Source organism: Sabethes cyaneus, chromosome 3 (assembly GCF_943734655.1).
Source record: "Sabethes cyaneus chromosome 3, idSabCyanKW18_F2, whole genome shotgun sequence".
NCBI lineage: Eukaryota > Metazoa > Arthropoda > Insecta > Diptera > Culicidae > Sabethes > Sabethes cyaneus.
The window spans coordinates 101,937,797-101,953,685 of NC_071355.1; the positions used below are offsets into that span (position 1 = coordinate 101,937,797).

At 39.3% G+C, this 15,889-nt stretch overlaps 1 protein-coding gene across 3 annotated transcripts in view; it reads right to left on the reverse strand.

Moving 5' to 3' along the window:
- Nucleotides 1-4,349: 4,349 nt before the first annotated feature.
- Nucleotides 4,350-15,889, reverse strand: part of LOC128741284 (mothers against decapentaplegic homolog 4) — a 62,876-nt gene continuing 51,336 nt past the window's right edge. For all 3 annotated transcript variants that reach the window (XM_053836985.1, XM_053836986.1, XM_053836984.1), the window contains 3 exons: nucleotides 6,016-6,184; nucleotides 5,835-5,958; nucleotides 4,350-5,776 (listed from right to left, as the gene is read on the reverse strand). In XM_053836985.1, coding sequence (XP_053692960.1) covers nucleotides 5,565-5,776; nucleotides 5,835-5,958; nucleotides 6,016-6,184 — 505 coding nt within the window. In that variant the 3' untranslated portion in view covers nucleotides 4,350-5,564. The remainder of the gene's footprint in view (nucleotides 5,777-5,834; nucleotides 5,959-6,015; nucleotides 6,185-15,889) is intronic.

The window sequence follows — 15,889 nt, forward strand, 5'->3', positions numbered from 1 at the left end:
TCTCGTGTGTGCGAAAATGAGATAGCATTTCACCACTGCGTTTCATTAAACTGCCAGCAGTCTGATTTAGGGGATTTGGGCCTGGTGCCAAATTTTAAGCCCGGGACAGCCGGGACATGGGACATCCTTACCCAGGGAGCTGATATGACGCCTTATTTTCGTTGCTTACATGAAAAAGGTAGCGAGCGTTCTGCTTATATTGCTGTTATTCGGTTCTGTATAAAAACCTTCCCAAAAGAAAAATAAAAGCAAAAAAGACTCCGTTACCAGTTTTCCCAAGCAACAATGTGAGTTTTATTGTACGCTTATGGTGGTCTTCAAAACCAATTTTGGTCTTAAATGCCATCATAAGAGTGTAATAAAACCCAAATTGTTACTTGGGTTGATAGCCGAATCGTTCGGACTTCCACTTCTGTTCTGTGTTCTCATGCAATCACTCATTGCGATTGCAGCTCGATATAGAGATGCCATTAGGGTAGAGGGTGGGTACAGAGACTATAGATATCTATAGTCTCTGTAGGGTGGGCCGGCCCATTCGGAATTTTGTAAGCCTGGTGGCAGGTGATTTCTGTTTGACAGAACTTGGAATCTGGGTAGAATTTTCATTTACTTTGAGTTACTGTTAAAATGCTGAGCGAATTCCTTTTTCAGTGACGCAACTTATATAAAACAATCTCCCTTGGCGTTCCGCATCATGTTGTTTTTTTTCGACAGACTAGGACAGACTTCGCAGTCAACTATTACAGTGCTGGACAATTGCGGGGCTAATAATGCGATCATATCGAATCGGTTTTTATACAGCCACTCCCAACCGAGATTTGATCATGCAACTACTGGCTTATTGACCAGTGTCGTACGTCGAGGTCTCAGGTCGAGGCCAATTGGGAACTCATATTGATTTCATGTACTTCATGTAACAAGGCAAAATCAATTTTGTATCTGTTGAATTTTTTTTATATTTGTCTGTCAAGATCATTCTTGTTCTTTGATTTATTTGTTTTATGAATGGCTTTTCAAGACACGAAGCTGAAAACGGTTGGATTAACAACAATTAAAAAAAAATCACATTTCTAATACGGACGGGAAAACTGCTCAACAGTTAACATTATTTAGTTGAGTTAGTCGTTAGTGAGCGAGTGAAAAATTCTACCCTCTAACAAAGTGACAGTAACTGTTATTAACAATTTCTCATAACACGCGCCAGTGTCAAAAATATCGTGACGATAGGTGGCGATCGTTTTTACGTGCCGGTCAAAATTGACGCACCATCGGTTCCTATAAAGAAAATGTTTACTACTATCAGATTGTTTAAAATTATCGGCCAAATATTGCAAAAACGTTATATTTTGATATAAATTATTGGAAAAAAATAATTGACTATTTTTGGGTTTTTTTCGTGTTGTAAAATAAATATTAGATCATTCCTCGAGAAATTTATTGTCGCTTTTTGGTTTTCATGAAGTTCATAATCCGGATTTCACGGCAGTTGCTACTTCTCACTGTTCTCCTTATTTCCGTGACTCCCAAAACCTGCTTCACTTTTACCAAAGTGAATTCGGAGGTAAAAACTGATTTGATTAAAACAATCACGTAAAACGTCTGCAAGCTAAATTGGCCGGCTCCGGCAAAATTTCATAGATTGCACCAATTTCCATCCCACCCTGGAATTCGTTCCGAAAAAAATATTTTGAGATTTCTCAGGATAACCTTACCGAAATCTACAGCTTACGTAAAACGAAAATCTTCTACCGTATGGTACTATTATTTTCCATGTTGAATTGGATTTTTATCACAACGACCATTTTTTTATCTATTTTTTATGAATAAACCATTCATATCATTTTATTATAACTATGTCAAGATGGTACGTCACACTCAGAAATGTTTGACATTGCTCAGCTAATAGCGTTGGTTCGTTGTGTTGTGAATGCTAGAGCATTTTATCGGACCTATGTCGAAGAACACTCTAAAACATTATTATTTTTGACAAGAGAAAACGGCAACCGATATTTATTTTCGTAATGAACTCAATTTCGTGAAAAAGCATGTAGCATGTTGCCTTTTGAAGTGGCAGTATAGTAGCACATACCCTTAAAAAAAATTGTTTTTAAACATACTTTTAGGATAAGAATCACACTCAAGTCTTTACACGGGGGATACGTGGCGCGTAAAAGAAAACCCTTTAAAAAATCGCGGTAATTCGAAAAATGTTGCAGAAACAAACCACGTTAGTTAAAAAATCGTCATAAAAAACGCATTAATTCCAAAATCGTAACAAATTTCCGTGCAAAAAAAAATTGAATGTAAGTATAAGAAATTACAAATTACCGTGCCAGCATCATATCGAAGACAGTGCTTAACTCTGAATAGTTGCAGATTTTTCCTAAATATTTGCAAAACCATTTAAATAATATAAAGTCATCAGATATAGTGATCAAATTGTTTAAATAGCTAGAATTTTGTCTATACTCCAAACCTCCAAACATATAGAATTGGGCTCTGTCTTGAATATGGTACTGGAACGGTACACTTTTAAAGTCTTTTACAGCCTTTTTAATAACCACAGACGTATTAGTTTGGAAAATGCATTCAGAAAGCAACCAATGACAATAGTATAACACTCTAAATTGACCGTTGTTTGCTAAAGTAATAAATATTCTCAAATCACAACTTTTTGCCGCATAAAATGTTGCGAAATAGAAAACATACATCAAATCATAGAAAGAAAAATACTTGGTTTGAGATGTGTGATTTAGTATTAGTCACACTCACCAACTTAAAAAAGACAATTTGTCGAATTTATTAACTTTTTTCTATCACGTTATCTTCGTATGCTTGTTATTTCAATTTTAATGTCAGAGGTAGAGCTTCATTGGTTGTAATCCGTCTTTAGTCATTTTCCCATTTGCTTTGCATCATACTTCATTGCATCTCATATCAACATGTTTTACTATAAATAGTGTTATCATTATTTTAGGTATCTGATAAGTATACATATTTATTATATATTACTCACTAACAAATCACACTTTTTCATATTATTAGGAGTAATCGAAAAGCAACTAAAATGATTGGCAACTCTATAATAAATCAATATTTCGAGTGAAGTGGAAAGTGCAAAGTTGTCATTTTAAACTGTATTCTAATACGCATCACTGTCAAGTAGCCCCCGATCTTCTACGACAGATGTGACAAAAAATTAACGTGCATTGCGTCCTCTTGCGTTTATGCGTTACTAGCTGACCCGACAAACTTCGTATTGCCACAAATTAACCTATGTTGTACATAAATCATGAATCTCGGATGATCTTTGTCACAATCTCGAGTTTTGCAAGCTCCCCAGTGGGCGGCGCTTCCGACGGCGGGTCACCGGCAACACTCGCGACCGTCTCGTCCTGAATGATCTAGTGTTACTATAGATAGTTTTTGTGGTCTTGTATTGACTAATGTTTTATGGAAGAGTCTCGAATTTCTCGAGTTGGATTAGTTTTTGAGTTTCGCAAAAATTTCTGTTTTATTTGTATGAGAGTCCATATTCCCCTACCACAGGGGTGAGAGGTCTCTAACTATCGTAAAATAAATTCAAGACTCCAAAATCTCCCACATGCCAAATTTGGTTCCATTTGCTTGATTAGTTCTCAAATTATAAGGAAATTTGAATTTCATTTGTATGGGAGCTCCCCTCTTAAAAGGAGAAGGGGTCGTAATTCACCATAGAAAAAATTTCTGCCATCTAAAACTCCCACATGCCAAATTTGGTTCCATTTGATTGATTAGTTCTCGAGATAAGAGGAAATTTGCATTTCATTTGTATGGAAGCCCACCCTCTTAAAGGGGCGATGGGCCATAACTCGCTTTCTAAAGAAGACAGGGGTATCAATTCACCATAGAAAAAAAATCTTGCGTTCAAAACCACTTACATGTCAAATTTGGTTCCATTTGCTTGATTAGTTCTCGAGTTATGAGGAAATTTGTTTTTCATTTGTATAGGAGCCCCCCCCCCCCCCTCTTAAAGTGGGGAAATCCATAGACAATATACCATAGAAAATATTCTTGCCTACAAAAACACCCACATGATAAATTTGGTTCCATTTGCTTGATTAGTTCTAGAGTTATGAGGAAATTTGTATTTCGTTTGTATGAGAGCCCCCCCTCTTAAAAAGGTAAGGGGTCCTAATTCATCATAGAAACAATGGTTGCCTCCAAAAACACCCACACGCCAAATATGGTTCCATTTGCTTGATTAGTTCTCGAATTATGAGGAAATTTGTATTTCATTTGTGTAGAAGCACCCCCTCTTAAAGTTGGGAGGGGTCCTAATTCACCATAGAAAATATTTTTGCCTCCAGAAACCTCCACATGCCAAATTTGGTTCTATTTGCTTGATTAGTTTTCGAGTTATGAGGAAATTTGAATTTCATTTGTATAGGAGCCTCCCCTCCTAAAGTGGGTAGGGGTCCCAATTCATCATAAAAAAAATTTTTGTCTCCAAAAACACCCACGTGCCAAATTTGGTTCCATTTGCTTGATTAGTTCTCGAGTTATGAGGAAATTTGTATTTCGTTTGTATAGGAGCCCCCCCTCTTAAAGTTGGGAGGGGTCCTAATTTACCATAGAAAATATTCTTGCCCTCGAAAACTTTCACATGCCAAATTTGATTTCATTTGCTTGATTAGCTCTCGAGTTATGAGGAAATTTGTATTTCATTTGTGTAGGAGCCCCCCCTCCTAAAGTAAGTAGGAGTCCCAGTTCATCATAGAAAAAATTTTTGTCTCCAAAAACACCCACGTGTCAAATTTGGTTCCATTTGCTTGATTAGTTCTCGAGTTATGAGGAAATTTGTATTTCGTTTGTATAGGAGCCCCCCCCTCTTAAAGTGGGGAGGGGTTCTAATTCACCATAGAAAATATTCATGCCCTGAAAACTTTCACATGCCAAATTTCGTTCCATTTGCTTGATTAATTCTCGAGTTATGAGGAAATTTGCATTTCATTTGTATAGGAGCCCCCCTTCCTAAAGTGGGGAGGGGTCCCAATTCATCATAGAAAAAAATTTTGTCTCCAAAAACACACACGTGCCAAATTTAGTTCCATTTGCTTGATTAGTTCTCGAGTTATGAGGAAATTTGTATGGAAGCCCCCCCTTTTAAAGAGGAGAGGAGTTATAATTCCCCTTATAAAGAGGGGATGGGTCTCAATTTACCATAGAAAAAATTCTTGTCACCGAAAACACCCACATGCCAAATTTTGTTCTATTTGCTTGATTAGTTGTCGAGTTATGCAGAAATTTGTGTTTCATTTGTATGGGAGCCCCCCCTCTTAGTGGGAGGAGGGGTTTCTAACCATCACTAAAACCTTTTCTGGCCCCAAAAAACCTCTACTTGCATATTTTCATGCCGATTGGTTCAGTAGTTTTCGATTCTATAAGGAACATACGGACAGACAGACAGACAGACAGACAGACAGAAATCCTTCTTTATAGGTATAGACAAGTAACATGTAACATAGTTTAGCGTGAAACCGTGCATTCCTTCACTGTACCCTATATCGATAGCTAACAGTCACTCATTCCACCGCACGTGGCCCATCAATCGGCATTTGGTGTAGCACTTCGTCCAGCAATTGAAGAGCTCGATGCAAATGTACCTCTATCCAACATGGTGTTTCTTTGATGGATTGTCGTGGATAATCGGGACCCCAGCCTTTAACGAATGATAGTCGTAAAATGCAGAGTCGCCTTAAATCATCGACTCCGATCCCAGCAGCTGCAGACAGATCTTGAAACGACAAAAAGCATGATAATAACTGATTGAATCATGGAGTGACATAACTTACTTCTGGGTGCACCAACTGCTAGTCCTGATACGCCGGCTACTGCTGCCGCTTGCATTTGTGCCGCTTTTTGGGCACTTGTTGCTAATGATTGCATTTGCAAGTGACATTGACGTAGATCAAAAACCTGAAAAATTCAAATTGAATATATAACGTTTACTCAACGGTTAAGCATTTTTCGCACTTTTATACAAGCTGCTGGATAGATCTTATGAACAGCATCGCCAGGTGTTCGACCGGCTTCGCGGTCCAAATAATAACTCTGTACGAATACTGAGTGATCACTTAAACACCTTAGCCAGACATCTCCTTCTCCACGTAGGTCCAGTTGCACTCCTTTGCCGATGTGTAATCTACATGACAGGACATAGAACTCACTTGAGTATCACTGATATCAACATAGTTTTAAAAGTAAAGTCATATTTTATTTACTCTATCAATGTGAACGATATCAAAAAAAGAAGCATTTTTTTTGCGGGTTGATGGGTTGCCACTTATTGCTGTTAGACCATTGTCAGTTAAATGAACGGGAAGGGGACACAAACTACAATTGCTTCACTACACTGCAATGATTCAGAATGCAAATTTGATTATTGTTCCTTTAAAACTACATAACTTTCCTTCGAAAATACATTAGGGCAGCTTTGCAGTATCCGAGAAAAAATATTTCATTACGAAAGCACAGAGAACAGATTGGCAGGCTCAAAGAAAGTAATCGATTTTTTGTGACGTTTTTATTCCTGCTGAATATGAACGACGTTAATTCTTGGATGGCCCACCTCACACCCATACACATCTTTTGTAGCGTTGCAGGATTACGAGCAGATATCTTTTGATAATAGTTTGATACAGAGAGATTCCATTTCATCTGACTTTACTTCCGTGTATTCCCAATCATATCTCTCAATCCAAGGCTCTTTGCGTTACGAATAGGGGAACAAGGGGCAAGACGACCACCCGGGGCAAAAGTGCCACTCTTCAGTTTTCCATGAAAACGACGGAGAATTTTAATATGGTTATTTTTTATGGTTTCTAAAGTGTCTTACAATATACCATAAGAAAGTTCATCGATAAAAAATATAAACTCAGACATTAAAATGATTTTGAAATTTTACTTTTTGAAAATTGCACAGAATGATAATGACTATGCCGAAAACAAGCATACTGAAATCTTATTTATCTTTATGTGTATTATTTTTGGTCTAACACATTAACTAGACCTAATTCCTATAAAGTCAACATTTCTCTACTTGTGGTCATTTTTCCCACCATAGTGGCTCTTTTGCCCCGTACCTATTAATATCGAGCGAAAAAATATCTGAAACGAAAACGTTATTTTTTTTCTATATTTATATTATTTTGATATTGAACTCACTGAAACTGTTTAGATTATACCCTCATCTTTTAGGCCTTTTCAGGTTGAATTCAATTGGTTCTTTTTGCCCGTAATTAATTGAAAACAGTTAAGATGTTCTTTATGCCCCGGGTCCTCCTATCTTACAGATTTGTTTAAATTCTTTTAAAACTGCTTGCCTGTTGTTGGCACTGTTTCTGTAGCAAAACGCAACGGTTTGATGGGTTTAGCTTTAGCTGTAAGTTATTTATTAATTTTAGTAACATTATCTATACCTATAAAAATGGATTTCTGTCTGTCTGTCCTGTGTTCCTTATAGAATCAAAAACTACTGAACCAATCGGCGTGAAAATTTGCATGTAGAGGTTTTTGGGGCCAGGAAAGGTTTTAGTGATGGTTAGAGACCCCTCCCCCCACTAAGAGGGGGGGCTCCCATACAAATGAAACACAAATTTCTGCAAAACTCGAGAACTAATCAAGTAAATAGAACCAAATTTGGCATGTGGGTGTTTTCGGTAACAAGAATTTATTCTAGGGTAATTTGAGACCCCTCCCCTCTTTATAAGGGGAATTATAACTCCTCTCCCCTTTAAGAGGGGGGGCTTCCATACAAATTTCCTCATAACTCGAGAACTAATCAAGCAAATGGAACCAAATTTGGCATGTGTGTGTTTTTGGAGACCAAAATTTTTTCTATGATGAATTGGGACCCCTCCCCACTTTAGGAGGGGGGGCTCCCATACAAGCGAAATACAAATTTCCTCATAACTCGAGAACTAATCAAGCAAATGGAACCAAATTTGGCATGTGAAGGTTTTCGAAGGCAAGAATATTTTCTATGATGAATTAGGACCCCTCCCCACTTTAGGAGGGGGGGCTCATATACAAGCGAAATACAAATTTCCTCATAACTCGAGAACTAATCAAGCAAATGGAACCAAATTTGGCATGTGAAGGTTTTCGAAGGCAAGAATATTTTCTATGATGAATTAGGACCCCTCCCCACTTTAGGAGGGGGGGCTCATATACAAGCGAAATACAAATTTCCTCATAACTCGAGAACTAATCAAGCAAATGGAACCAAATTTGGCATGTGAAGGTTTTCGAAGGCAAGAATATTTTCTATGATGAATTAGGACCCCTCCCCACTTTAGGAGGGGGGGCTCCCATACAAGCGAAATACAAATTTCCTCATAACTCGAGAACTAATCAAGCAAATGGAACCAAATTTGGCACGTGGGTGTTTTTGGAGACAAAATTTTTTTCTATGATGAATTGGGTCCCCTACCCACTTTAGGAGGGGGGGCTCCTATACAAATGAAATTCAAATTTCCTCATAACTCGAGAACTAATCAAGCAAATGGAACCAAATTTGGCATGTGGAGGTTTCTGGAGGCAAAAATATTTTCTATGGTGAATTAGGACCCCTCCCCACTTTAGGAAGGGGGGCTCCTATACAAATGAAACACAAATTTCCTCATAACTCGAGAATTAATCAAGCAAATGGAACCAAATTTGGCATGTGAAAGTTTTCGAGGGCAGGAATATTTTCTATGGTGAATTAAGACCCCTCCCAACTTTAAGAGGGGGGGCTCCTATACAAACGAAATTCAAATTTCCTCATAACTCGAGAACTAATCAAGCAAATGGAACCAAATTTGGCACGTGGGTGTTTTTGGAGACAAAATTTTTTTCTATGATGAATTGGGTCCCCTACCCACTTTAGGAGGGGGGGCTCCTATACAAATGAAATTCAAATTTCCTCATAACTCGAGAACTAATCAAGCAAATAGAACCAAATTTGGCATGTGGGTGTTTTTGGAGGCAACCATTTTTTCTATGATGAATTAGGACCCCTTACCTTTTTAAGAGGGGGGGCTCTCATACAAACGAAATACAAATTTCCTCATAACTGTAGAACTAATCAAGCAAATGGAACCAAATTTATCATGTAAGTGGTTTTGGACGCAAGATTTTTTTCTATGGTGAATTGAGACCCCTCTCTTCTTTAGAAAGCGAGTTATGGCCCATCTCCCCATTAAGAGGGTGGCCTTCCATACAAATGAAATGCAAATTTCCTCTTATCTCGAGAACTAATCAAGCAAATGGAACCAAATTTGGCATGTGGGAGGTTTTGGAGTCTTGAATTTATTTTACGATAGTTAGAGACTTCTCACCCCTGTGGTAGGGGGATATGGGCTCTCATACAAATAAAACAGAAACTTTTGCGAAACTCAAAAACTAATCGAACTCGAGAAATTCGAGACTCTTCCATAAAACATTAGTCAATACAAGACCACAAAAACTATTTAGTGTAACACTAGATCATTCAGGCCGAGACGGTCGCGAGTGTTGCCGGTGACCCGCCGTCGGAAGCGCTGCCCACTGGGGGGCTTGCAAAACTCGAGATTGTGACAAAGATCATCCGAGATTCATGATTTATGTACAACACAGGTTAATTTGTGGCAATACGAAGTTTGTCGGGTCAGCTAGTTTCATATAATTATCTAAACTTACAAATTTTCAGTACAATTTTACACCAAAGAAATTCTTCCCTGTAGTTTAAGCACTAGTTGAGGTTAACGTTTTTCAACTAGAATTTTTAGAATTACTTCATTAGACATATATTAGTTATCAAATTATCATTTTACGCACTTTTAACTGTAAATAGTAATTTAGCTAAGTAGGTTTTAATTAACAAATTAATTTTATCAAATAGAATAATAAATTCACTTTTAAATATCAATATTGATTCACTTTTTAATTTGTAGGAACGCGACCGTGACTTTCAGATTTTAACTATAGCCAATGTTTGTTTTCGTTTTTGATTCGATCCGTCACGGTGACGCACGTCGAGTTCGCCCGGTGAAAAAAGCAGTCAGCGTGTAGTTTACACTGCCAAACGTCTGGGGGCTATTCGCCGTCACACCTGTTTTGCTGTTTTTGGAAACTGGTTGAACAAAATGTAGCCCTTATAAAATAATGAGTTCTGCGTGCACGTTTTTCGGAAATTCAGCAGTCTGAGATCTCCAGCATGTCTTGTTTGGTAATGGTGCACATCTCTTCCGTACACTATTGTGTTTGTCAGGTACTGAGGTGCCATTTCTTTTGCCACACGATACACAAAAACTAACGTATTATAGGTAATCGACTCGCTGCTTTATAGACATCCACTGCCAACAGTCTAACATAAACATCGTTGGCGTTAGTCGATAACAACACAGAATCAACCGCATAGCTTTGTTCTGGAGAATCTGCATTCGTTTCATCTGTAGCTTTGATGCAAGAAACAGGACTGTGGCACAATAGTCGAAGTGGGGGGCGATGATTGATTTATAAATCAGTATTGCAGCTTGCAAGAAAAATCTTCACATCGCGGTTATCTTGATTGTTGAACCAAAAGATCACCGCAGAATTAAATTCAGTAATTATGTACATGAAAATTTAGTAAATCAATTGTTTTTCATCACAACTATACTACAGAACTGTTATTTTGTAGAACTGCAAACTATTAAACCTAAATTTTAATTTTGCGTTTATCTCGCGGTTATCTCCAGAGCGCGTTATCACCGCCGCTGCAGGAGGATTTTTCATAAGCGCCGCAATATCTTTGCATTTGTCGTCAAGAAACGATTGATTCTACACAGCACACCAATCTTTCGAGCAGCCTTACGGATCGTATAAATAATGTGCTCATTGAAATTTAGTTTTTCGTCAATCATCACTCCAAGATATTTCACAACCTTTACTTGTTCAACCACTTCTCTGTCAATTCGGACTGTTCTATTTCCATCATTCTGCAGCCGTTTAGTAGCTACCATACATTTTGTTTTAGCAACGTTCAAGTTTTTTCCATTTCAACCATTCAGAGAATTATTCAATTCATTGTTCATCACATTGAAACAGTCATCGTAGTTGGTAGCAATTACAAACAGTACTGTATCATCCGCAATAAGGTTAACTTCTGCCATCTCCAAAATTCGTTTCACATCGGTCGTATCTCTTCTCTATACATATAATAAAACCAAGTTGGTGCGTTTGTTTGTAAGGGGTAAACTCAAGAACGACTTGGCTGAATTGCATGATTCTTTTTTCGGCTGTTGTGTTTTGATCTGCGTCAGGTTTATTTGCAAAAAAACATAATGAAAATCCACGCGAAAAGCTGGCAAATAGTAAAAAACCGATATTTTAGTTTTCCCGCCATCCATCGTACAAACAATGTTGTAGATTGATATGATTATGATAGGTGTAAATCAGCCTACACCACCAATATCAAGCAACGTCGTTACTGAGTAAACAAACACGTTGTTGAAGGTAACTTTGATGGAATGGTTGATTGCGCCGGATTTTTTCAGAACATCTGTTCGTTACCACTGTGCTAAACTATTAGTTAGAAATGATAATCTTTTTGGAACTGGAACAAAATTTGGCATGTGGATGTTTTTGGAGACAAGTTTTTCTATGGTAAATTGAAACTCCTCCCCTCTTTAGAAGGGGAATTATGATTCCTCTCCCCTTTAAGAGGGAGGGCTTCCATACAAAAGAAATACAATTTTCCTCATAACTCGAGATCTAATCAAGCAGATAGAACCAAATTTGGCATGTGAAGGTTTATGGAGGTAAGAATTTTTTCAATGGTGAATTAGGGCCCCTCGCCACTTTAGGGGAGGGGGCTCCTATATAAATGAAATATGTTCAAATTACCTCATAACTAGAGAACTAATCAACCACATGGAACCAAATTTGGCTTGTGGGGGGTTTTGGAGGCAGCAAATTTTTTTATGATGGTTTTAGTCGCCTCACAGGGGTGATGGTAGGGGGATAAAGACTCTCATACAAATAAAACAGAAATTTTTGCTCAACTTAAAAAGTAATCGAACTCGAGAAATTTTAGATTCTTCCATAAAACATTAATCAATAACAAGACCACTAAAAACTATCAATTAGGTTTATTTATTTTCCTAGGTCTACTGACCTCTATTACTTTCTTTCAGTTGGATTCGAACGAGCGACAGCGAGAATAACCCCTGCGACATGGTACTTTCCACGAAAACTGTGTGACCCGATAAACTTCGTATTGCCACCAGGCTTCATTCTCGATTTTTTGCTCAGTAGATGCTCAATTGACAACAGCGCGTCAACTAAACAGAATTCGAAAAAGTAGTGTAAAGGACGATTGTAGAGCTTATTATTATCTACACTATTGTTGAAGAAATTCTAATTCTATCTTTTGTATTTACGGCGCTATGCGATTGCTACCCAAATGAGCGCTCTTTTTGCTACCAACGGGGTAGCAACCCCCTAGCACCGTAATTACAAAAGATAGAACTATACTTTTTTTAACAGTAATGTAGATAATAATTTGCTCCTCAATCGCTCTTTACACTACTTTTTCGAATTCTATTTAGTTGAGGCGCTGTAGTCAAATGAGCATCTACTGAGCAGAAAACCGAGAATGAAGCCTGATTGCCACAAATTAAACTGAGTTGTACCCAAATCGCGAATCTCGGATGACCTTTGCACAATCTCGAGTTTTGCTAGTTTCTCGGGAGTTCATGGGTGCTTTAATATACAAATTTTCCTCACAGTAAAGTAGAGAGCAACTCCCCCCATTGTTTAGCCTGATCAAATAAACCGGATAGCATTTAAATATTCGCCATCATTACAAACCATTTCGCCGAATACCATTCTGCGGGACACCAATTCTCGGTTGACCATAACGCGGAATATAGTTTCGCAGAATACCATTTCGCGAAAAATCTTACGCGGGATTTCACGGAAAGCCTTTTCGTAGAAAGTACCATTTCGCAGGGGTGACCCAACTGAAGGAAAGTAATAGAGGTCAGTAGATCTAGGAAAATAAATAAACCTAGATAGAGGTGATCTCTACGGAGGGCTGCCCCTCGCAGTGGCCGGTGCTTCCGACGGTAGGTCGCCGGCAACACTTGCAGCCTGTGGCCGTCTCGCGCTTAATTATCTAATGTTACTATTGATAGTTTTTGGTGGTCTTGTTATTGACTAATGTTTAATGAGCCTAAAATTTCTCGAGTTCGATTAGTATTTGAGTTACGCAAAAATTTCGGTTTTATCTGTATTACAGTCCTTATCCCCCACCACAGAGGTGAGGGGTCTCAAATCACTATAAAAAAATTCCTGCCTCCAAAACCCCCCACATGTCAAATTTGGTTCCATTTGCTTGATTAGTTCTAGAGTTATGAGGATATTTGTGTTTCATTTGTGTGGAAGTTCCCTCCCTTAAAAGGGGGGTTCATTATTCCCCTCCTAAAGAGGGGAGGGGTCTCAATTCACCATAGAAAAAATGCCTCCAAAAACTCCCACATGCCAAATTTGGTTCCATTTGCTTGATTAGTTCTGGAGTTATGAGGAAATTTGTATTTCATTTGTTTGGGAGTCCCCCTCCTAAAAAGGTAAGGGGTCCTAATTCATCATAGAAAAAATTCATGCCTCCAAAAACACCCACATGCCAATGATGGTTCCATTTGATTAATTAGTTTTCGACTTATGAGGAAATTCGTATTTCATTTGTATAGGAGCCCCCCTCCCTCCTAAAGTGGAGAAGGGTTTCTATTCACCACAGAAAAAATTCTCATCTCCAAACCACCCACATGTCACATTTTGTTCCATTTGCTTGATTAGTTCTCGAGTTGTGCAGAAATTTGTGTTTCATTTGTATGGGAGCCCCCCGTCTTAGTGGGGGGAGGGGTCTCTAACCATCATAAGAACCTTCCCTGGCCCCATAAACCCCTATATGCAAATTTTTACGCCGATCCATTTCCATCCAAATCCAAATCCATTTTTATAGGTATAGATTTGTATGGTAGCCCCCCCCTCTTAGTGGGGAGAGGGGTCTGTAACCATCATAAGAACCTTCCCTGGCCCCAAAACCCCTACATGCAAATTTTTACGCCGATCGGTTCAGTAGTTTTCGATTCTATAAGGAACATATGGACAGGCAGACAGACAGAAATCCATTTTTATAGGTATAGATATTGCATATTATTAGATGGTTATCTGCAGCAGACGGAATTGGGGGTTATTTAACGTAATCGAATTTGCTGTCACAAAAAACAAATTGACACCCAGAACAATGCATTGCAATGGCTGGGAACTGATATTTGGCAATAAATTTTACGATACTTTTTTACGAATAGACGTTCTATGAAAATCTGGTAGTCAATTAACCATTCTCTTAAAGTCTTAACTTCTCCAAAAAATGTACCAAATGCCTGAAACTTGAAATCCTGGGGCTGAGTGAGGTCCGCTGGCCGGGTACTGGCGAACACAGGACATCATCCGGGCAAGTCTTGCTCTTCTCTGGTATCCGAAGTAAAAATGCTACTCGAGAAAGAGTTGGATGCCTGCTGAGCCCAGGGGCACATGTGGCCCTGATGAAGTGGGAAACGATAAATCTCGGGTACTTTTTCATTTCGACGTATCTGCAAATGAGAGATTCTCTTCGTGTCTCTTCTCTTCCGCTGTTTACGGCGATACTAATGCATTGAAAACAAAATTTTCAAAACATTTGGCTAGCTAGAGACTCCGGCAACCGATTCATGCAAAGCTGATGTCTCAAAATGCATTAGTAACGCCGTAAACAGCGGAAGAGAGGAGACACGTAGAGAATCTTTCATTTGCAGATACGTCGAAATGAAAAAGCACCCGAGAAATGAGCGAGTAATCGTTGCCAGATTCAGAACACGAGTTAGGAACCTTACAGCAATCCCGTGCTATGCGCCAAGAGATGCTCCCGACCTGCAGTAGAAAGAGTTTTTACAGTCAGCTGAACAGCGTGGTTGAGAAAATCCCGAAGGGGGACATCCAAATCCACATGAGCGACTTCAACGCGAAGATTGGCTCAAACAACGCGGACCTTGAACGCGTCATGGGACGCCATGGCCTAGGAGAAATGAGCGAAAACGGGAGCTGTTTACAAAATTCTGTGGTAATGACCATGTTCATTGGTAGATCGCCCCTCCCACATAGACCAGTACATAAAATCACGTGGGTTTCCCGCGACGGCCGAACAGAAAACCAAATCGACCACATCTGCAACAGCCGGAAATGGCGAAGGAGCCTTCTTGATATACGCAACAAAAGCAGCGCTGATATTGCATCCGACCATCATCTTGTTATCGCTGAGATACGTCTGCGCGTCGCACGTGTCCAACGACGGAGAATCCTGAGGTGAAAAGGGCCTTTGTCGAACAATTTGAATCTCGAGCCTCCGAGCTGCCACCTGGTGGAACCGTCGAAGAGCGATGGACCGGCATCAAGAACGCCTTCATCACGACCAGCGACGAAACTCTCGGCAATGTGCGCAACGGGCGGAGGGAGTAGATTTCGGATGAACTTGGAGGAAGATCGACGAGCGTAGAGAGGCGAAAGCCGGTATTAAGCGAGCGCGGACCAGATCGGCTAAGACAGCTGCCCGTCAACGATACGCCGAACTGGAGAGGACTGTTAAACGTGCTTGTAGGCGGGACAAGAGATCCTGGACTAACTCCCTAGCCAAACAAGGAGAAACCGCCGCCGCCAATGGTGATATCCGTTTGTTGTACAATATTTCTCGCCGCCTTAGTGGTGCCAGGATGAATACAAAGATGCCGCTAAAGGACAGAGCTGGTCAGCTACTGACTGACCGTACAGAATAGCTTAAGCGATGGACTGAACATTTTGAACAACT